The 23,635-nt window shown below is 44.7% G+C and overlaps 1 protein-coding gene across 2 annotated transcripts in view; it reads right to left on the reverse strand.

Annotated features, from left to right (window-relative positions):
- Positions 1 to 23,635, reverse strand: part of PLA2G12B (phospholipase A2 group XIIB) — a 170,242-nt gene that overhangs the window by 64,440 nt on the left and 82,167 nt on the right. The window contains exon 2 of one of the 2 annotated variants that reach the window (XM_086922284.1): positions 11,165 to 11,253. In XM_086922284.1, the coding sequence (XP_086778410.1) occupies positions 11,165 to 11,253 (89 nt within the window). The remainder of the gene's footprint in view (positions 1 to 11,164; positions 11,254 to 23,635) is intronic. The other variant, XM_086922285.1, reaches the window with a different exon arrangement.

Genomic DNA, 23,635 nt, shown 5'->3' on the forward strand with positions numbered 1-23,635 from the left:
CAAAAACCGCACCTAGGCATTCCCTGATCCGTGTGCCATCAAACATCCCGCCCCTGTCACATGTGAACAGGAGCTGGGTGTCATCGGCATAGGATATGATCTGGGCGCCGAAGGACTCCGCCACCACCGCCAGAGGGGCCATAAAGATGTTAAAGAGCATGGGGCTAAGAATGGAACCCTGTGGGACCCCCACCTCTAGCGGTGCCATATCAGCGGAGTAAGGGGGCGCCCAGATCGTTTGCCGGCGGCCGGCCAGAAAGGATTTGAACCAGTTCAACACCGTTCCACGAAGGCCACATTCCCAGAGTCTGAAAAGGAGGCCCTCGTGGGGAACGGTGTCGAACGCCGCCGACAAATCGAGCATGACTAACATGGCCTTTCCCCCAGAGTCGAGCACCTCCCTGATGGCGTCAGTGACCTCGAGTACGGCCGTTTCCGTGCTAAAATTAGCACGGAAGCCAGATTGCGATGCGTGCAAAAGGTTGTTTCCCTCGATGAAACTGGAAATCGACCTATGCACGTGTCTCTCGGTCACTTTCGCCAATGCAGGGAGGAGGGAGATTGGCCTGTAGTTTGCATGAATGAGGGGATCTAGGGCAGGTTTTTTGAGCAGTGGTAGAATCATGGTGCGCTTCCATGTCTGCGGAACCACACCTGTGGACAGGGAGGAGTTCAGAAGAGGGTTCAGCAAAGCATTTAGAGCTGGTGCCACTTTTCCCAGGCATTTAGCCGGGCACAGGTCCAGCGGCGAGCCAGATTTCAAGCCTGACAGAAGATCCAAAGATGTGTTGAGGCACATAGGGGAAATTCATAAAGAAAAGGGCCCTGACCCTCCGGAGAGGATGAAAAGGGTAAAGGACTCAGATCCAACTGTGGGCAAGAATAAGAAAGGGAGGCCTGAATGATTGTAATTTTATTGACAAAGAAGACGGCTAGTTGTTTTATCCAGGGTTCTGAGTGTGTGTGAGTAGGGGTACACATGGCAGGAGATGTGAAATCCTGGACCACTTTAAAAATCTCTTTTCAGGTGTCCTCAGCCTCATCAATTCAGCGCTCTAGATAGGTCTTTTTTTTCCTTTTCAATCTAGAACCACTGGGTGGTTCTAGATTGACCCAGGCCAGATTAATTGCTGAAACTGAGAAAGGAGAGACCCCAACTGCTGCCAATGAGTCAAGTCCCTGTCTGGAGTGAGTTATTTGTTCTTGGACGGCCGAGATTTAATTGGCAAGGAGAAATTGCATTATTTAGAAAAGATTAGATCGAAAACTGGTTCTAGGATGTTTATCAAAAGTGTTCCTGGCCTCTGCCTTACTCTTCCCAATGGTACCAGATGAAAAGCAGCTATCAGTTACTAAACTCTGACTCCTGGCAGAACTAGTCAGAGATAGCCTATAAACAGATAGACAATTTAAACACAAAAAGTACAGTGATCTAGAGAAAATGGGTCCTTGTTGAAAAGAAAATTCAAAGAATCGTGAGCAAACTCATGTTTATTAGTCTCACAGCCTCCCAAAAATCACTGCAGCTCGCAGCTCAGAAAACCGTCACCAACAGACAAAGAATATTGGTGACAGCGGAACAGCTCGTGGCAGAAGAGGGGAAGGAATCAAAGCGGGTTAAAAGGGTGGGACGGAAGAACAACAGGGTGAGGGGAAAGGTAGGGGAATACCCATTACAACAGTCCTCACCCCGAAGACCAGCTTACAAGAGGAAAGACCAAGAGGGGTGGCACAGCCCAGCCTCTTTCGGACTATGACAGGAGCCCGGGGGCATTTTGTGCATGTCCTGTGCCGAGTGCCACCCAAGCCGATCAGGCAAATTCCTGCCGGCAAAGTAATGAGCAGGGAAACCGCTGACTTGAGGAACCCAGGATGCGGGCCAGCAAGAGCACTTTTAGCGCAATACTGATTGTTACTGCCCCTCTGGGCGCAGAGTGGTCTGGGGGAACAAGTCCCACACTAGCCGATCATTCAAGTAGCTTTAGGCGAAGAAATGGGCAGGGGAACCGCTGACTTGAGGAACCAGGCCCACACTCACATTTCTCTTACACAACAATTATTAAAAAGTTCAAAGATGTATTTATAATTGAAGTTTGTACTTCGAATGCTTTTGTTATTCTGATAAGTCAATATTTTGTAGTCATATGCAAATCCTAGTTTTATACATTTTGAAAAAAATGGATGTCTAAATGAGGAACCATTTATAAGCTTTAGATGAGATTTCTGAAAAAATGGAGCACAAAACACATTTTTTTTCACCCATGGCTTGATTACTTACAAGTAAGGTTACATTTTTCTCATCTTCCCGTCATAGTACTACATCTTGAGATTTTTCTCATTATGCAGAAAGGGTTTACCTATCTTAATCTTAATCCTTGTAAAAACTTAAAATGCAGTACTATTTTTTAATAATTAGACTAGGCTCCAGCTCTTTCTGGATGTCTGAACACCATGGATGCTGCAGATATTCCTCTGCTGTGCTGGGCCATAATGTTAATGGGTGTGGTCATGACGAGCTCAGCTCGTCATGCGCACACTAGAGGTGTACCCCATGATGAGCTGAGCTCGTCATGAGCATCGAAGAGGTTAAGGAATGAGCCAAACAATCTTCCTGAAATAGCAAGCACATCACAGGCACGCTCAACCCTAACTCAGGACTAGTAACAAAGACTAACAGTAAGCAACCGGGTCATACCTTCTTGTCGGTCCCACTTGTCCTGGTCCTACCATCATCAGATTGTGCCAAAGCAGTAAAGAGACCTCTCAGTCTGAAAATAACATACCCATTCAGACTCAAAACTGCAACATAAGAGAAATTCCTACTTCTTAGCAAGATCCCACTGAAGCCAGCATATGAGAAATCAAAGTCTGACAACAGACCTCCACCCACATGTACCTGATAAAGGACCATGAAGGTAAGAGGGGATGCCCAGGTGGTGAAATGGAATATGTTCCCCGGGGAATCTCACTGAAGGCCATCGTCGAGGTGCTCCACCTGGTGAATCAACCCTGCCTGAAACAGTTCCCGGAAGAATGACCTCTGCAGACTAGCAAGTGACTGTAATGGTTTGACGAATCCAATAGCTAAGGGATACAAAAGATGGGGACTGTCCTTGTCCATCAGGACAGCAAAGAACAGGGAACTGACGTTCTGAAAGGATGTTGTTTGAAACAGGTAAATGAACAGGGTCTTTGAACACAAGAATGAAGGTCAACCTCCTAAGCCAAAGAAGTTTAAAAAGTACATTTGCAGGACTAAATCCTGACAGCAGTAACATCTTGAAGAAACTTTGGGTAGAGAAAAAGTGTCCAGATGAAGGGTCATCATGTCTGTGAAAAACACAGAAAGGGAGCATTGTATAGTAGAATTCTAAGTTACCCAATAAGATGGTCTAAGCAGGTTGCTACTAGAATGCAGGCTTTTAAATGTATTTATACTATTGCATACTCTTAAAAGTACTTCAGGTAAAATAAAAGTTTTGTATGTAATTTTATTTGAAGTAGCCTATTTTGATACAGAATACTTTAAGTATGCAAGTCCATATTTGGTCGACTTTTTAGGTGTCTCAAAAGCTTCTGTTGATGGCGGCAATTTATTTCTCCTGCTCTCTCAATATATAATTAGAGTACAGTGCCTCTGTAAATTTTCTGCAGTTAATTTATAGATTTCTGTTTTGAGCTGATTATCCCCTAATATCTTAGAAAATGGGGACACCGTTATTGAGTTGGGGGTATGGCCTAGAAATATGCACGCCAACTCATGATTGTGGTCAATTGGGGTAACTTATGACTGACTGCATCATGGCCCCACCTTCATTTTTATACCCCCCATGTTAGGTCACCTTGGGGCAAACTACTACCTGAAGTAGGTGGGTGTGTGCTCTCGCACACCCCTACTCCCACCTAAACAGTGGCACACTACATACCTCATCAACTTTAATAAAAATCAAAACATTGCACAAAACATTTCAACATCTCTCGTCATTATGGACATCAACCGGATACTGATACCAGTGTGCTTTATAAGAGTTCCTACTGTTACCAGTCTACTGATAGCAGCCAGTTGTTTCACCCACCTCATACCAGAAACTCTGCCAAACGGGAGGATGGCGTTGGGTTGCCTCTAGGTTTTGTCAGGTGACTCTCGCATGGTGCTTGGAAAGAGGCGTCGGAAAATCTAGGCACACTCCCATGAGATGGCGAACTTCTTGGAGGATGACTTTGGAGGGAAATGTGGAACTCTGGAACCGTGCATTCTGCAGCACTCGATGCATGATGCATGGACATGGACCTTTTGAAGAATGAAATGTTCCAGGTGACTTTTTCCCCTTAGTGCACTGTGACCATGATTCCCTTCTGACTCGTCACTCTCCACAGGCTATGTTCGAAGAGAAGACGGAATTTGCTGCCCGGATGGCGATCTTTCAAGTAAAATAAGCCCCCTTGGCTGATAGAGGAGGCTCTCGTCTATCTCCTCACGCTGGATTGGTTATTGTTGTGTGTCCGCTTTTGGAGAACTTGGGTGTCAGCAATAGGCATCGATGCCCAGCTGGGATGTGGAGAAGTGTGGCTCACTGGTTAGAGGAGGCAGACCTGGAAGCAGAGGTCAGCCCGGGACCAGGGTTCAATTCCCGGTTCGGCGGGGTCTTGAGTCCTAAAATGTCCATGGACTCGACAATTCTCCCTCCGGTGCCTACTCGATTCACGGGTTCACACTCTGCGACTCTGGGCAATAGCTTGCTTAATCTCCACAACGGCCTCTCGCGGCGGGATGCCTGTCTTTCACCTTGCGGATACCCTGCCGGGGTTATCTCACAGGGGAATACCAGGACGGGTTCCCTAAGCAAGCGCTTAGAGACCAGTTGGTGATTTGCGCTATATAAATTCCTGTACATTTACATTTTTACATGGGGTATGCTGTCTTGTACAACCCTCCCCATGCCGGCATACCCTGGAGTTCGTCCAGTCATTACTTGGGATGTCCTCTGATATTCTCATCTTTAAACGGATGAGTTATCTGCATGAGCGATGTGGACCACCTTCTTTAATATCCTCATGAAGCGCTCGACTTCGCCTTTGCTTGGGGCCACTTCAGAGTTACCCTGAGATAATGGGTGCCCCATGAGTTGAGAGAGTCCGTGAATTCTTACCCATGGAAGGGAGGGCCAGTGTCTGCCTTTACGACCTTAAAGAACCCAGGGGTAGCAGTGACCTTCTCCACCTTGGTGATAACCTCAGCAGCGGTCTATGTCCACACAATCGCCACCTTCGGATACTTTGTGTAAACATCTGTGATGACAAAAGCATACCACCTGTCCGGGAGGTGTCCAAAATCCATGCTTACATTTTTCCAGGGGCGTTTCATGTTGTCTTCAGTGAGCACCGGGCATAGTCACTCAGGGATCCACAATACTTGCCGCCACCAGCATTGGCGGTTGACCTGCTCCACCATATCATCCATCCCCGAAAACCACACCTTTGCTCTGAGTCTGCTTTTCATCTTCACTAAACCCTGGTGCTCTTGATGGGCCAGGTGCACCGCTTGGGATGTGAGTCTCAATGGGATGACTAGCCTAGGGCCTTTCAGAAGGCAAAGTCTGTTGTCTGTAGATAGTTACTGCAGTACGTGGATCAGGAACTCTAGGATCTCCTAGACCGATTTGTTATGAGCCGCACGCATGCTTCAGTGGCCTCTGCCTCGGTCATATCCTCCAAGCTGACACTCTGAGGGTGTTGTAAAAGGTAGTCACCCGGAATAAATGACACTGACAAATATTCGACCGTGCAATCATAATCCTGCAACTAGAGGAGCCATTTCTCGATGTGTGGTGGTGGCTTTGAAGCTGATTCTAGGAAGAGGGGTAAGAGTGACTTGTGGTCCGTCAAGATGGCAAATGGATGGCCATAAACACATATATGGAAATGCCTGCACTCCCAGTGGATCACAATTGCTTCTTGCTCGATCTGAGAGTAACGTCTCGGTTTCAGTCAGAGAGCGACTCACATACGCAACTGGGCACTCACTATTTCTGTGTGGCGGCCCGTCACAATCTCTGCATTCTTCCTGCTTCTCTTGTGGGTGCTTGGCCGCTGGAGGGTGTGATTGTGCCTTTTCCACATTGGCCTGCACTGTCTTGATGGGGCGGTGCAGAGCGGCTTCCATGTATGAAGCTCTGGCCTTTGCCAGTTCTCTGGACCTCCCCGTAGACAGGATGTCATGCAACAGCTTTTCTGATTCTTGGAGGATGTTGTCGTGGAGTTTCGCCAAGTAGCATGTGCTGGCAAGCTCCGTCAAGTGGCTGTGGAAACTCATCGACCTCCTGGCAGGCTTTCCTAAAGACAAAACACTCGTAGTCCCTGTTTGCCATAGGTTCAGGAGGGTGATATATGTTTTAGGGGTAGCTTCTACTAGTGTTTTGTAGATCTTGTAGATGCCTTTTCACCCGAAGTGCAATAATAGGGCCCGATGTTGCTCATGGACAATGCCTGTACCTTCAAAGTAGAATTGTAGGTTGTCCCTTCAGTTCTTCCACTCTGGTGCTAACGAGGATGGTGCGTCGTCAACCACGAAAGGTTCAATGGCAGGGACAGCCAACATTACAAGTGCTGAAACACCTTCAGGAACGCTTCACAGCACGAGCACTGTCACTCCACTGTGGCGCCCCCAGACAGCCGCCAGACCGAAGAAAGGTTCCTGGAAAGATGTGAGTCTGTCGCCCAGTGCCATGGCTGGACACTGCTGGAAATAGAAAGCTCAGCTGGCCATTTAGTGGGTGCTGGGGCCAGTGAGCTAATGTGGCAGCAGCCGTGCCTCGCCCACCATCTGGGTAGCTTGGACCGCCCATGATGACCTCATGCCTTGTCGCTGTGCGGGTACAGCAGTCGGCACCAGATGAAAGAAGTGAGACCCCCTTGCGGTGAGGGGCACTTCGGGCTGTGGCCTTGCTCTGTGTGTCATGTGCGCTGTGTCATCTGCCAGATGAGGCCGGGTGAGAGGCCTCCCAGGCGTGAATGAACCTCTACCTGGAGCCACCAGATATGATACAGGAGATCATGAGGAAAGGCTGCAATGTACCACATCTTCTTGCTGGCTCTGAGCGCCAACCCTGTGGGACATTTCAGTTGTGGAATGACCTCCTGCGGTGATTGTCGCGCAGGGGGGCACCAGATACACACTCCGTTGTGTGAGTGTGAGCATGCTCGGCTCTTCCCTGCGGGGCTGGCACTGACTGACACACTAGGGTAGCTCACCTCAGACATGCGGGCTGCGCTGACATCTCTGCTTCTGGCCTATGCACACAGGAAGATACAAAGAGACCAGCAACACCCCTGGGCAGCAGGGCGGCCAGCCTTGAGCTCGGCGTCACCAGGAACTGTGGTGGGGTGGGCAATTAGCCCTCGTCGCCAGTGTAGAGTTGGTGGTACGACCTAGCAGTAAGCACGCCAACTCATGAGTGTGGGCAATTGGGGTAAATCGTGACTGACTACATCATGACCCCGCCTTTATTTTGATACCCCCACTTTATGTCACTTTGGGGAAAACCACAAACTGCGATAGGCGGGTGTGTGTTTTTGCACACCCCTAATCCCACCTAAACAGTGGAACACTACAACCATTTCAATGATTATGTATGCACACTCTGAAAAGTAACATATTATATCAGAATTTGCTTCTTAGGGGAATTTGTTTGTGAAGAACAAAACAAATGCTGAACGCGCCACATTGATGTGCTGGTCAGCAACGCCTAGTTTTACCAAACGTGCTTCCACCATGTCACTAGAAGCACTTACTGTGACTATTTCTCTACATTCATGGTATCCACTGCCGATGGGCCAGAAGTAGCAGGGCCTCCATCACACCTGTGACATTGCGGCAGGCTCTCCAGGGCTCAAATGAGGCCTTTCATTACTTTGATCAAAGGGATATATATTTAACCAGTCAAGAATCTTTTATGCTCTTGTAACTTAATCTGCAATATTGATTTATAAAATAAGTGGCTCTTTTAAGGCAATAAAATTGGCAATATTTTGAGGACGGTTATGAAACGTGAGGATGAAAAAGCCCTATAAGTGGAGCAAATTTCTGAATTTTATGACATTGTCAAACAACTTCAGGAGCAGTCCTGGAAAACAATAATAGATGTGGTTTTATAGACGATCTCACATACATTGGTTTCCATGTGCCCTAATGCAATCAAGGACAATGGGCATTCCAGGCCAAACCCAGAGGGAGGAGGGGGAACGAAGGAAAGAGTTCAAGCAGAAAATGTGGGATATATAACAGCATGCTTTGTTGATGAAACCTAGCAGCCACAACACTCAATACATAACTCTGAGGCACCAGGCTTGATTCTAAGCAGTTGCAAAAATATATGTGTAATTAAAATGTTATTAATGTTTATTTTATATTCTTTGAAATTCTAGCAATAGACCAAAGCAGAAGAGGATGGTCCCAGATATTGAAGAGCCAAATGCTGTCGAAAATTGGCGATAACTTTACTGAAGTCACAGTGAAAACATTTTTAGTAAATAAGGTTTGGTTTTCACCGCAACAACAACTAGGTCAGACCGTGAGTTACTAAGGTTCGATTTTTACTGTATATACTATCAGGTGAGAACTTGTGCTTCTAAGGCAGATATTTAGAAAGAGGGTATCTTACCAACCTTTAACAATTGACAAAAAAAATCAATGGAATATGGCATCTGATATCAGATCATAGTGATGGTGGGCTCCCAGCAACAAGTAAATACCACTATAGTCAAATTACAAGTGGTCAGACAAACACATGCAAATAGTATAAACTTACTATTTGAAATATTGTACTTTTGACATAAGGAAGTACTTCAATATACGTAGATAACAATTTGATGAGTCTGGGCAGGGGAATGGTGGAAGGAATGAACTGTGTAAAACCTGCTCCATTTTGCAAAAAGATAATTACTCTGTTAGATAAAGTAATTGGACATCTTATTCCTAGAAAAGCAGCTGTCCTTTAGCTAGCCGTGCCATACAGGAACCTACACCTACTGTACTAGAAGAAGTGGAAACTAATATCTCAAAATAGGAGTTTGTCGCTTGCACTGTGTAGTGTCAAAGTTGCCCAGTAGCAAGGCTGCCTAGTCCTGATTCCACCCCACGTCTCTTTCTTCCACCTCTTAGACTGCAGGTTCTATTCCCTGCTTTCTCTGCTTATCACGGTTTTCCTATGTTTTTCATTCTCTCTCTTGCTCTAGGCCAAAGTTTAATGGTGAAAAATAAGTCCTCCCACAAAAATAGTTGCTGGTGGCTGACAACCAGCTGTACACCTTAAGTTGTGAAATATTCATTCAGAGTGACTCAAAAATGAAAAGAAACGTTTAACAATGTACCACTCTCCTGTGCTCCAGCTGTCTGTCCTCTTGTGTTCTACAGCGTGTAGCGATGGAATTACAATTATGCTATGATCACCAATTAACAGTGGCGGCTCCTCCACTAAGGCGGAGGAGCATTGCCCCACTGCTCCGCAGCAGGAAACATAAAATGATAATAACTTGTGGTATTATAGTATTATGTTTCCTTCTGCTGCAGCAGCTTTCTGGGCAGAGCGGGCTGCTCCGAGGACAGAGGAGCAGAGGAGGAGGCGTTTGCGCATTCCTCAGTGCACATGTCTGTTTGGTCAGCCCTCTTGGGCATTACCCTTATTCTCCATGCAGGCTGCATTACAGCATGCATGGAGAACATGCCCAGGCCCCCATTTCTTGGCTGAGCGCTGATCCACGGCACGCAGACCAATTGCAGCATTGTGATTGGCTATCGGGAGTCTCGCAGCCAGTTGCTTCTTGTTGCTTCCTGTATACTGCTGCATGGCCTTAGCCAGAAGAAGAGGATGGGGAAGAGGTGGCAGCTGGTCGGCTGTCACAGTTAAGGGTCCCCCCAACCCTCTTGCCCAGCCTCTGCCTCACCAATGGAGTCCAGTAGCTGCCGCTACTGCCAATCAATTCTATGACAGATGCCTGCCTGCCTTATTTTCTACTATATTTCTGCAAAATCGTCATTCCTCTCGTCATAAACCACACACTCTCATTCTTTGTAATCCTTTAATTGCAATTTTTAAACTCCTTTACTCCTTCCACCTTCCATTTTCATGAATTCACACTAATGATCACACCTAACTTCTATCAACTTAATCTATCACAAGAAAATTGAGCAAATGTATAGAACAGTTTCTTGAAAGAACAATACTAATCCCAAAAACCATCAATAACCAGAAATGACTAATAATCACTGAATTAACCACCACTGGGATTTAGAGTAGCGTGCTACAGATCACAAAGCAATTCAATTTCAAATGTCTTTATTTCGATTCAATTCATCATAAAAGACAGTTTGTACTGTAAGAACAACCACAGGGAAAACAAACAGTAGTTCATAAATAAAATTAAAAGGACAATTTCCATAAGCTAAAAAAGACACTTGGCAATTAGAATAAACGATAATAAGACATAATTTAAAATACAATACACACTATGTGCTAGATAAAAACTTTAAAAAACTTTAAGAAGGATGCTACACTGATTCTGGCCTGGCCCTAATAATCCCTACCCATCCTAAGAATTTTTCTACGGCGATAACAATAGGTTCGCTACTGTCATACCTTAGGACCCTTAAGGCTTCGAATCCCACCCTTGTGCCCAGGTTCCGACAAATCGGTTTTAACCATTTAACCCGTGGGGCCACATAGGCCGGATACTCAAAAAATATGTGTCCGGCCTACAGATCACAAAGCACTTCAACGCCTCGTCAGCGTAGTAAGCACTATATAAATGCAATTACAGTACAATTATCTATTCCTTGTGTCCCTAAGGCTTCTAAAGTCATCCCAATCCCAAAAAAATTGACAGAGTGAGGTCATTAGAGGAAGGACAGAGCAAATGAAAAGGTGTGAAGAGTGATGTAAAACAAGCCGGAACAGATAATAACTAACCCAGTGCAACACAGTGATTCACATGCACACTAGTTGTTTCCATTTCATTGCGCTGTTATGAATCATGAAGTGGTTCAAGTAGCCCGAAACTGCCTTTTTCAGGAGTGAACATAGGTTATTATTTGTATGAGTTAATAAGTGGAAGTGGTTAATATTCTAAGGTGGAATCATGTTGCTTATTAGGGGTTAGTTGTACATACACTCTCTGGTACCTGGAGACCCATGAAGTAGGAGCTGCATCCATTGGGCTCTGGCGCCTTGTATTCAGGTCTGGGCATTGGAGCCTTACCTGGGTGAAAGCAGGAAAGAAGAAGAGAGAGACAGTTAGCAATGAAGACATCCCTTTTCAAAGCAATCATGACATACAAACTAGTCCAACTAGTTCAATCGTTGAATTGATGTAGTGCTACCAAAATGCTCTGACAAGGGCATTGATTTACAGGGTCCATATTAGTTACCATTTTCCTGTGCATGTGTAGCATTCACTGTAGCATGCTTTCAAAAACAGGAGGCAGGGCAGAATCAGAAAACCAAGTAGCGTTGGATACCTGTCATACGCTGTTCTCTGGTCGAAGATAAAAAGGCAGTAATTGTATACTACCTACTTATTATTAGAAATTAAACTACATGAGTCATACCTTAAAGCACAACCCTGCTTCTCAAATTACCTCCAACATGATCCACCACACTAAATAACGTCACAGCATGGGAACTGCCATTATTTGTTGAAAATGTGGGAGCAAATATGTTATTACACAGTCGTTTAGTCTTTTATGTCATCACTGGAAGTGACACCAAGTGACCTTTGACCCAATGACACCACAAAAAGAGATATTACACAACCTTTAATACTGATTAAGCCACAGGAAGTGGATATAACGATTCCTGCATTGAGTGTAAAGCTAGTGACTCACTCAAAATTTCACCAGAGTAGATAAACGCCAGACTGAGGAGACGCAGGTCAAGAACTGTTGCAGTCTCAATCCTGTCTCACAGAAACAGCAACCTGGATGAGGGAACACAGCCTGAAACTAAACGCTGAAAAAATCAGAGATCCTGCTTTTTGGTGGAGCACACTAAATCTAAATGTATTCAAAGCCCTTCAGTGGTTCACCTCTTTTCTATCCAATAGAACACAAAAAGCCAAATGGGCCACCACTCTTCCAGCTCACGGACTATCAAGTATGGGGTGCCAGAGAGGGCCTCCTTGAGCCCCACTCTCTTTCACGCCTATGTCTCCCCCTGGTGGAGATCAGCAGGAAATGGAGCCTCAATATCTGCTCCTTCGCCAATGATACTCAGTTTCTAATTGCCTTCGAAGAAAGGCATGAAAATGTCAAACACAGCCCAATTTACTGTTCCACAGAAATAGCAACCTGGATGATGGAACACAGCCTGAAACTAAACGCTGAAAAAATCAGAGATCCTGCTTTTTGGTGGAGCCCACTAAATCTGGGACAACACCTGGTGGCCCCAGGTGCTGGGGTAAGCCCAGAGCCTACGCTCTGGGCTGGGTGGAGAAGTGTGGCTCACTGGTTAGAGGAGGCAGACCTGGAAGCAGAGGTCAGCCCGGGACCAGGGTTCTATTCCCGGTTCGGCGGGGTCTTGAGTCCTAGAAAAATGTCCATGGACTCGACAATTCTCGCTCCGGTGCCTACTCGATTCACGGGTTCACACTCTGCGACTCTGGGCAATAGCTTGCTTAATCTCCACAACGGCCCCTCGCGGCGGGATGCCTGGCTTTCACCCTGCGGATACCCTGCCGGGGAATACCAGGACGGGTTCCCTAAGCAAGCACTTAGAAACTGCTCGGTGATTTGCGCTATATAATTTCCTGTACATTACGCAAGTGGAAAACAACTTGGGCATTCTCATTGACAATGCTCTTACAATGCAAGACCAAGTCTGAGCACTATGTGGAAAGAGCTTCACTTTGATGGAACTATTGCGCAGACTTTTTTCATGGATTTCCTTAAACTGTAGAAAATCTATTACTCAGTCACTACTATCTAGCAGACTAGATCATGGGAACGCGCTCTATGTGGTCATGTCTGACTATCTTTTCTCCCGATTACAGGTGGTCCAGAATGCTGCTGCTAGATTGGTCTGCAACAAGAGCAAGTATAGTTCAGCATCCAAAAGTCTGAAAGAATTACACTGGCTGCCCATTCGCCAAAGGGCTATGTTCAAGCTCATTTGCTATGCTCACAGAGCACTACACAAAAAGGGCCCTTGAATCCTAAGAGATAAAATAGAATTTTATATGCCCTCACGAAATCTGAGATCCCGCCATAAGGCCATGGCCAAGACTAAACGGATCAAAAAGTATAGCACCGGAGGGCGGTCTTTTTTCAATCTGACGGCCGTCTATTGGAATGAGCTACCCTTAGACCTTCGCCTAATGGATGAATATTTGTCCTTTAGGAAGAAATTGAAAACTTGGTTGTCCCCTAAAACATAACCAAAAAACGCACTACCATTTCGACTGAAATATCAGCCCCTAAACTATCAGGATAATTGTTCTTTTGCTAACCATGCCAACTCAGTTTAGACCCAGCCATATGCAATTTAGCCTTGATCCTAATCCTCATAGGAACAGTCCAGCCTGAACTGCTAAACTGTGTCCTCTCTGGATGGGAAACAAGCATCCTGGGACCTGTTTCGGGGTATTACCCGTCATCAGCCAGGCTAGCTTGAATCCATTGGCACAGTAAGCAAGGGACCCACATCTGGGTATACCCAAACTGGGGTGGCATGGTGAGCAAAAGAACAATGGATTTAACCCAGATCTCTTGACTGAGGGTGAATGTTTGATTTGTTCCACATTCAATCCATAATTTGTGTGTCTTTTGCTTTATTTCCCCTAATTGCGCCAAGACGTGGGTCCGGGATCCCTGTGCCACTGCATTCAAGCTAGCCTGGCCGATGAGAGGTGATACGCTGAAGCCAGTCCTAGGATGCTTGGTTTTAGTCCAGGGAGGACCTGCCTTGGCAGTTCGGGCTGGACTGCACCTATGAGGAGCACAGTCAATACTGACTTGCATATGGCTGAGTCTATACTGGGGTGGTATGATGAGCAAAAGAACAATGGGTACAACACAGATCGCTTGACTGGGGGTGCATGTTTTATTTGTTTTCCAATCCGTTAATCATTTGTGTGTCTTTAGATTTAGAAAAAAAGTCAGAAATGTGATCTGTATGGTATTTGCAAAGTTAGGTGCAGGAATTAGACATTTAAAAACCCAGGGCCATATTTACTAACATTAGTGTTTGAGATTACCAAATAGTGATTCTATGCGATTCGCTATTTGGTAATCACAAACACTAATGTACTAGAGTGTGTTTAACACTGTATGTGATTCCCAGTGAGGCGCAAAAAGACCTACCTCATGAATATTAATGAGTTAGGTCTCAGTTTGCGACCCATTGTAATCGCAAAAATCACAAGGATGGTGGCCTGCTGGGGTCAGTAGACCACCATGTCTTTGATTACTTTTAAATAAAGAAATCTTTTTTTTTTAAATTAGCCCTTTTCTTTAAAGGAAAACGGGGTGCTTTTTTTAAAAAAAAGTAAAGTTTTCTTTTCTTTTTTTAAGAGTAGGCTGGAATACATAACTATGCATGGATCCATAGGACCCCTGCCTGCTCTTAAAACTATTTTTACAGCCATTCTCAAAAGGTAAGAGGACCATTGGGGACCCTTTCCCATTTACGAATGGGTTACCACCGAATTTGAGTTGGTGGTAAAATGCTAATGTTTTGCAACAGCATTTCGGTTGCAAAACATTTGTACATACCATTACGAATCAGTATTAGGAAGGGACGCATTAAACATGCCCCTTCCAAATACCGATTTGGAATCCTAAATTTCGATTCAGTAACAGGTTACCGAATCACAATATGGGCTTGGTACATTGAATACCTTTCTACATTTACAAACGACACGATTCGCAAAAGGCATTGCCCATGTGTCCCCCAGTTCCTAGCTCAAGGATTCAGGCAGGAATGTTGGGATTTTGATCGCTTGAATGCGAGTTGCTCACGCACACTTTCCACAAGTTGAGTGGAATTTTCATGGGAGCTAATTTGTTCATGGGGAGGTTTGTATGGAATTCTAGAGAATTAGTTTACTTGAAAATGTTGATTGACATCCACTAGCTTGAAACTTTGTTGGTATTCGCTAAGTTTCTGCAGTTCGCTTCCCACCTTGAAAAGAGTTCAGAGATATATTTCTGCCATTGGCAGCATTAAACACATTGTCAGAGCGGGAATGGGGAGGCAACACCCACAAAGTACTTGTGTCATAAGAGGCAAGAAGTTTTTCATATGAAGTGGAGTAACAGCAGAAGAATGAGCCAGAGATCTCTCGAATCACCAACTCTGCAGATCCCAGACCTTTCTACAAGGTATTGCACAACAGTACAGAAGGTTCTGACCCGAGGGAAATTATAAGGATAGGCGTGATCCTTATTAAGTGATCAGACACTCATGCGTTCTTTTCCATTGGATAAAAATCTATGGAGAAATGATGGTTAGGGCAAATTGTCCTTAAAGGTGAAAAATTAAATTTTGTCATTAAAGGTCGGGACTGAACATTCTTGGAACATTCAATGGCTTTCCTATCATCAAGTGCTGTTGGCTGTCTTCCCATTTCCTTTGTGTTGTTTTAAATGTTTGAGTATGTCCCTACGTACATTGGGCCTGATTACAATGCTGTCGGAAAGGCTCCGACCATCGGTTGGAGCCATTCCGTCAGCATTATAATTTGCTGTTCGGATTCTTTTCCACCAGCCTCATTACAATAGAGGTGGCCTGAAAGGAATCTGATCGGTCATTCCTGCTGACCTCCCACAGACTCGGAGAGCTCGTCCGCCAGTCGGAATGCTGTCAGTAATTCCGAAGGCGGCTCTTTCCACCCTTGGGATTACGATGTCGGATTTCGGCAGCCTTTCTGTACCGGCCTTTCTGACACAGAAAGGCTGTTGAAACTCGACTTTGAGGGCCCCCAGCAGGGGCCCCCTTGGGTGCACAGCCTCCGGTTGGAGGCCGAGGGGGAACCTATGGTGCCCCCGTGTACCCCATGGAAGGCACCTTGAGGTGCCTGCCTCAGGGTGCAGGGATGAATTGCACCTCCTATTTTACAATGGGAGCATGCATTCTGGCCAGAATAAATGCTCCCATTGTAAATTCTAGCAATGCGACAGAGCAGTGTTTCATTGCATCCTAATTAGTCAGTCGGGGCCGCCGACCAGGTGTCGGTTGGTCCCTTGACCGAGACGATGTCGGGTGGAGGAAACTCCGCCCGACATCGTAATAGGGCCCATAGTTGTATTTGAATGCTTCAGCTCCAACACTGGATGAGAATCATATGATTATGAACAGATATTCAAGGAGGATCATCATCTTAACTGCAACCTTTGAATATTTGAGGACAGTGCATTTTCTTGTGACCTTGCCTGGCCTTGGCACCATGAGCATGAAAAAAAGGACCTGCTAGCGCTTATTCATACAATTCATCTACATGCGTGCTCAGAAGGCGCAAAAAGAGTTCAAACACAGAGAGCACTGGCCCTTTCAAATGGTATAACATGAAACAAGGAACATTCAGGACTTGTTTCCCACCTCTGCATAACAGCTTCTTCATTAACAGGGATTGCAGCGTGGATCCCTGTTCAATTGTTTGCTCTTGAAATGCCTTTCAAGCTGAAGTGCACGTAAGCATGATCTCTGATTAGAGATAATGTACTTGCTTTAAGAGACAGAATCTTGGCAGTGAGCTTAGAGTGCAGCATCTATCTTCCCCCTCCCCTGTTCCAATATCAGTAATGCATTAGGAGAGATCGCTGACCAGGGATTGTAAAGAATTTAACTTAGATTGCATATGACAGAAATCCTTCCTCAGTATATAGATCAATGTGCACAATGTGACATCAACCTGGTGTGGAAACTGCTCCAGCTTTCAACTGCACAAATTCACCGGATACCTGAAAGCTCTCTGGGTCAGAAATATCGTCTAACATAAATATTGTATCCTTAGTATCATTTTGCACATTTTTGCTATTATTAACTCCAATGGGACTATATATTTGGGAATGATACCGGGTTCTGTCAAATTATATTCTGACAACAGCAATCTGCTCCCACACCTCTGTTGCATGAGCACGTTTTGTACGTACTGTGGGGAGAATGACTATTCCTCTTTTGTATGGAATCCACCATCAGGGAGTTATAATCCCAAAGAATCCTTTATGGTGCCACCCATACAATTCACTGCAACTCAAATCCCTAATATGATCTGCCAAAAACTTCAGAGAGTGATTTTGGAATACGAGTCAGTAAGATCATTGGCACAGGTTAATTTATTTTGTAATCATTTTTGTTACACAGGGGTTAGGGTGGACATGTACTTCAGATGATGAAGAGACCTCTTTTGACCAAGTTCCGATGTGAGGTTTGAATATGGTTCTAGCCACTGGAGAACTAGCTAAATTATGGTTGAGGCTAATTCTATCGTGAAATAACGTAGATGACAGATGCAAACAAGAAGGTACTATTGTGAAATAACAGAGATGGCAGATGGAAACCAGAAGGTTCTATTGTGAAATAACATAGATGACAGATGCAAACAAGAAGGTTCTAGCAGGAAATAACATAGATGACAGATGCAAACAAGAGTTATTTATGAGTTGTTTGAGCAGGATTAGAAACAGGGTGGCTGCAGAAGACTGGGAAATTGGCAGCCTGTGTGGCCATGACTCCAAAGGCTGTATCTGCATATGTGTCAAGCATAAAATCTAAAGACAAATACTATTGTAAAGTTGAGATTGAGCACAGTGTTTGCATTTGATTTTGCAAGTTGAGGGCTGATACTGTGTATCCATAGTGACAGTCTTTCCTACCGTTTTGTGTGGCATTAGTAATGAGGACATAAACAGGGACAGTCGGCTGAGCACCATCCTGTAGAACATACCAGTTCGATGACCCAATTAGTCGGTGGGGTGAACAGATCCAACCACAATGTCCCAAATACAAGACATACTTGAAGGAACTGTTGGGTCGACAGATGATGCCTCACTGATGATGGTAAATGTCCGCTCAGGTTTTCTGCCCAAACGTTCAACACTCCAGCAATGTAAATTGCCTTGAGAGCCAGTAAGTGACTCTCTACCCAAAGAAATATCTGGGTTGCCTACTGATTGAGTGAGTCGCTTCTCCCACCTCACAGCCGATTCAGGTATCACCTGGCTACTTAGTTGTCTGTTATGACCACCACATTCATTTCCCTCAACTGTGACTGAAAAACTTTGAAGGCTCCTAATATCACTGAAAACTTTCACTAATTGGATGCCAGACTGCTCTCCAGGGGAGTCCACAGGGCTTTATATTCCTGATTGCCCAGAACCCCCGTCCCCCCAAATCCACTGACTGTCATCCATGGTCAAAAGGACCAGAGGTGGATATTGCAACTGAATCCCCTTCTGTAACTTTTTCTCTTCCAACCACCACACTAGATCTTGAACTAATTTGTGAGTCATCTGAACCCATTGCTTGTAATCTGCAGAGCTCAGGGCTCAATGTTCAAGAATGTGATTGACCACAGGTTTTAAGTGAAAACGTGCCCAGGGAATAACTGCTGTGGACGTTGCCAAGAGCCCCATTGTCTGCAGCCACAATGGAGCCGTGGTCCTTGATTGGCTTGAGAGCATGCAAACATTGGACATAAGCGACATTCTCCTGTCTTCTGTAAGAAAAATAATACCCACATAACTGAGCTCAAATGTCTCTGTTTTACGGGTGAGGGAGTGAGCTGCAATTTCTGATGATTCACCAACAGTCCTACCTCCTGCTGCATCGTAGTCACCTTGCAAAGATTCTCCTCAGTCTTTGAAAGAGAAGGAGCAGACCATAACCTGTCCAAATACAGAAATACATTTCAGCTTTAGACACAGCTGGAGTCAATAACTTGTAAACACTCATGGAGACGTAGCCAGGCCAAAAAGAACTTAAAACTGGTAGTGCTGATTGTATAATGCAAACCTCACCCTTGGTTAGCAGCGAAATGAATCAGGGCATGAAAGTAGGTGTCCTGAAGATCCAACATGATCAGATAGTCTCCTTCCGTGATTGAGTGAATGATGACTTGTAATGTCACCATTCTGAATGGTTCGACCAAAAGAAAACTGTTCAAGTCGTCGAGATCCAGGACTGGGCGATATTTCATATCTTGTTTTGGGACCAAGAACACTACTGAATAGAATCCTGTTGAAATAATGTAAGAATGAGGGTAGGCAGAGATGATGGTGAATTCAAAAGGTGGTTTACTCTTCAGATTAAAGTAGGAGTCTTAGGTAACAGGAATTGTAGGTTTAAGGTAGTAGATGTAGCAGCCCCACCGGGAGCAGCATCCCAGCTGCTCAGTCCACACACTCCAACTGACATTTCACTCAACCTGGCACACATGAACATTCTATGAAATCACTCACACTGGCTTAGCAGCAGGGCACAGAACACAAAGGAAGGAATAGAGATAAAGAAGAGCAGGATACCGCCCACTTTCCTCCTGAAGACAATAACTCACAACAATACGAATAAGATGGAAACACTCATTGTGAGAACAAAAAAGTAAAGAAAGTAAATACAGAGAGAAATAACACACACACAACACACTCTCTAACCTACAGGAAATAAATGTGCCTCTAAGGATGCAACAATCATGCCAAGTAAAGGATGCTGCAAAACCAGGGCGCCAAAGGTGCACTCAATAAAAGGTAATTGAAGTGAAGTTTGGGCGCAAATCCATATCACCAGTAAATGCAAAGAGGTAGGAAAATAACCACGCAAAACAGTTTAAGCCCACAAAAGTGACCCATCACCAGGAACTATTTCAAAACAACAGTGGTCCCATGCACAAGAAATGTTTTTTAGGCAATAAATATAGACACAATCGATTCTATATTCAATATGACATGTCCAGCCGGACAGAGGTCTCAATCTTTACTTAATTAAAAATTGCACAGAAAAGAATTCCTTCAACAGATCACCAGTGTGGGGCACAAGCCTGTACCCAGACACAGACAGATCAATCGAGAGAGGTGAACAAGAGACAAAACAGGGCTTTTAAGGCAAAAGCTGCAGTTTTCTGTAGTTTTCCAAATGCACAGAACTTTCAAGCAATCACCTTCACATATACATAACATATAATTCACGTTTTTACATAAGGTGCATAAAAGGTCGACGGCGTTTCGGTCCCACTACTTAATCATGGGGACCATCATCAGGACATTTATTAAATGCCTATAAATTGAAAGCCTCTAATGCCTAAGAAGGGAAGAAGCGAGAAGGCATATACACATTTAGTTACAAGCGCTCACATAACATAGAGTAATTGGTGACTGTGATGGTTGGTTTCGATTCGCAGTGGTGTGGCACATATCACAAGAGTGAAGTGACAGACTTCTAATCTGTGATGCAAGACCGGCAGTGACTCTAACGGGTGAACAAGCGTCGGCGTCAAAATAGTGAGGTCTCAGGTGTTAACGCAGTGTTGGTGGTTGGTTCCGTTTCGGCAAGGGTGTATCCATTGCACAAGTAGTATTTAATATCAGCACGTTTGAGTGGAGCTGATTGTATGACTAAAGTGGTGAATTGTTTAAAAAGGACAAGTTTCTCAAGGATACATTTTCTGAAAAAGTGAGGCAGCGAGTGATAGAAATAAAACAGTAAGGCGGGGTGCACCAGGTATTTAATAAAAATAAAAAAAAATGGTGGATGGTGAAGCGACGCAATCGGGAGAGGAGCAGATGTTGAATAAGAACGGTGAAGTGCATTTAAACAGTGCAATCAGCGCATCGTAAAAAATTGCTGAGTTAGTGGCGGCGCAGTGAGCAAAGGAGATGAGACAGGCTTACCGAGGGGGAAGGAGCCCCGGTATGCTTGGACTGAGAGCAGTGGCAAAGGGTGGAAACTATTAGGGGGGTTGCCTTGATGAGGTGGTCGATGATGAGCTGCCCTAGGGGTGAAAGAGGCGATGGTTATTACCGGAACAAGGGAACCGCTTAAGGGGACAATCATGTGAAAAGAGCTCTTACTAGGATCGGGAGCTTAATCACAACCGTGTCCACTCATGGGTCGGTGCGCGGTGTGGAGGAGGTGCCTGTAAGGGAAAGGCGGGCGATTAGGACTCCATAGAGTGGGGAGTTGGGGTGGAAATCGCGGTGCTGCGGAGCGGGGCTTACCGGTTCAGTCGGCTCAATCGGCTTCCTAGCAATGCGGGTTATGATTGCAGGGAGGCGTAACATAAGAAGAGGTGAAGGGTCCCTGATAGGCTGCCACGAACTGGGGCATAGACATAAAAGATGGCTAAGGCGCGAGGCAGCCATGTTGGAATGGTGAAATAGATGGGAAGGGATGGGGCATGGACAAAGACGATGGCTCGTCGCTGCCATACTGGAGTAGTGAAAAGCAGGGAAAGAATAGGAGGGCAATGGTAATTGGAAAGGAATTAAAGTGCACTGTGTGAAGTGAGTGTGACAAAAAATACCAATTCAACAGTACTTGTGTAGATCTTAATAGCACAGTAGAAATTATATATTTGACAAGCCACAATTATAATCACAGAGCAGACATGATGTGAGGGAAGCCAAGGAGGGCTTATGGCAAGGTAGTATACTCCTCATGAGGGTTCAGTTCAGAGTCAAGGCTATCCGTTTGGAGGACCAGGAGGGCTCTTAGATCAGGGTAGTCCAATCCTCTTGAAGGTTTATTCCAGAGTTTAGACTGTCCGTTTTGAGTTTCCATTTTAGCTCTTCTTTGTTAAGCATTCTTGTCAGGTCACCACCTCTTGGTGGTACGATCAATTGGCTGATCACAGTCCAACGAATTTCATTTTCACTATGCCCTTTGACAGTAAAATGCCCTTGCCGAAACTGAACCAACCACCAACACTGCATTAACACCTGAGACCTCACTATTTTGACGTCGACGCTTGTTCACCAGTCAGAGTCACTGCCGGTCTTGTATCACAGATTAGAAGTCTGTCACTTCACTCTCGCGATATGTGCCACACCACTGCGAATCGAAACCAACCATCACAGTCACCAATTACTCTATGGTATGTGAGTGCTTGTAACTAAATGTGTATATGCCTTCTCCCTTCTTAGGCATTAGAGGCTTTCAACTTATAGGCATTTAAAAAATGTCCTGATGATGGTCCCCATGATTAAGTAGTGGGACCGAAACGCCGTCGACCTTTTATGCACCTTATGCAAAAACGTGAATTATATGTTATGTATATGTGAAGGTGCTTGCTTGAAATTTCAGTGCATTTGGAAAACTACAGAAAACTGCAGCTTTTGCCTTAAAAGCCCTGTTTTGTCTCTTGTTCACCTCTCTGTATTGATCTGTCTGGGTACAGGCTTGTGCCCCACACTCGTGATCTGTTGAAGGAATTATTTTCCGTGCAATTTTTAATTAAGTAAAGATTGAGACCTCTGTCCGGCTGGACATGTCATATTGAATATAGAATCGATTGTGTCTATATTTATTGCCTAAAAAACATTTCTTGTCCATGGGACCACTGTTGTTTTGAAATTGTATGCTCCCCGAGGTCCTGTGCGGACTCGTTTGGGGTCCCCTTGTTGACTTTAACACCATCACCAGGAACAGCAAGTAAGAATTGCACAAAAAACTGCCAATCAAAAAAATGCACCTAAAGTGCACAGAGTAAAAGGCAACTGAATAGTAGTTTTTGCACAACTGCCCATCACTAGCAAATGCAAAGAGGTAGGAGCAGAACACCATAAAACTGTTTGAGCTCAAAAAGTGACCCATCACCAAACACCTCAAGTAAGTATTGCGCAACAAACTGCCCATCAACAAAAATGCACTTAAAGATTGGGGAACCAAAATGCTCCCTCAATATGGTTTGAGCAAAGCACTATGTCCTACCACCATCAAATATAGGAAAAGTTTGAGCAAACCAAAATGCCTACCACCAACAAACACACGCAAAGCTAGGGGCGCAATAAGTGTTTTGAGCTCAAAACATTCCCACCACCAGTAAATTCCAGAATAGCTTGGGGTCCAAAACACACAACCATAAAAAGGGTTTGAGTTAAAAAATATGCTCACTACCAGACCACTCAAGTAAAGCTTGGTGTCGCAATATGCCCCATCAAAAAATTAATGGTTTGAGCTCAACATCACGCTCACCACCCGTCACAAAAGGTTTGGGCTCAACAACCTGCCCACCACCCTAAAATTCAAGTAGAACTTCAAATTTAATCAAGAATAGATTGGGGAATAGTAAGTAATCACAGCACTAGTAATTGCATGTAACGTAAGAGAGAAAACAATACCCTCACCAAAAGTGACCTAAAAAAAACAATAGAACAAGGTACACAAATGTCCTAGAAAAATCACAGCTAAGCTAATACATGGAGACTACCTCCATGGCATAAATGCTTTTAAATATAAGCAGGAACAAATTCAGCCGGGCAAAAACACTTACAAGCAGGCAACAGAACTTGTATAAAACATACTTAATCATGCGTTTAAAATTCAGTATGGGTAACAAATGGCTCGACACCCTCAAACTATTGCTATTCGCAAATGCAGAAAGAAATAATTAATGCAATTAATCAGGCATGTTAAGAAAGGCATGTAAGAAAACT

The sequence above is a fragment of the Lissotriton vulgaris genome, chromosome 5 (genome assembly GCF_964263255.1).
Source record: "Lissotriton vulgaris chromosome 5, aLisVul1.2, whole genome shotgun sequence".
Taxonomy (NCBI): Eukaryota; Metazoa; Chordata; class Amphibia; order Caudata; family Salamandridae; genus Lissotriton; species Lissotriton vulgaris.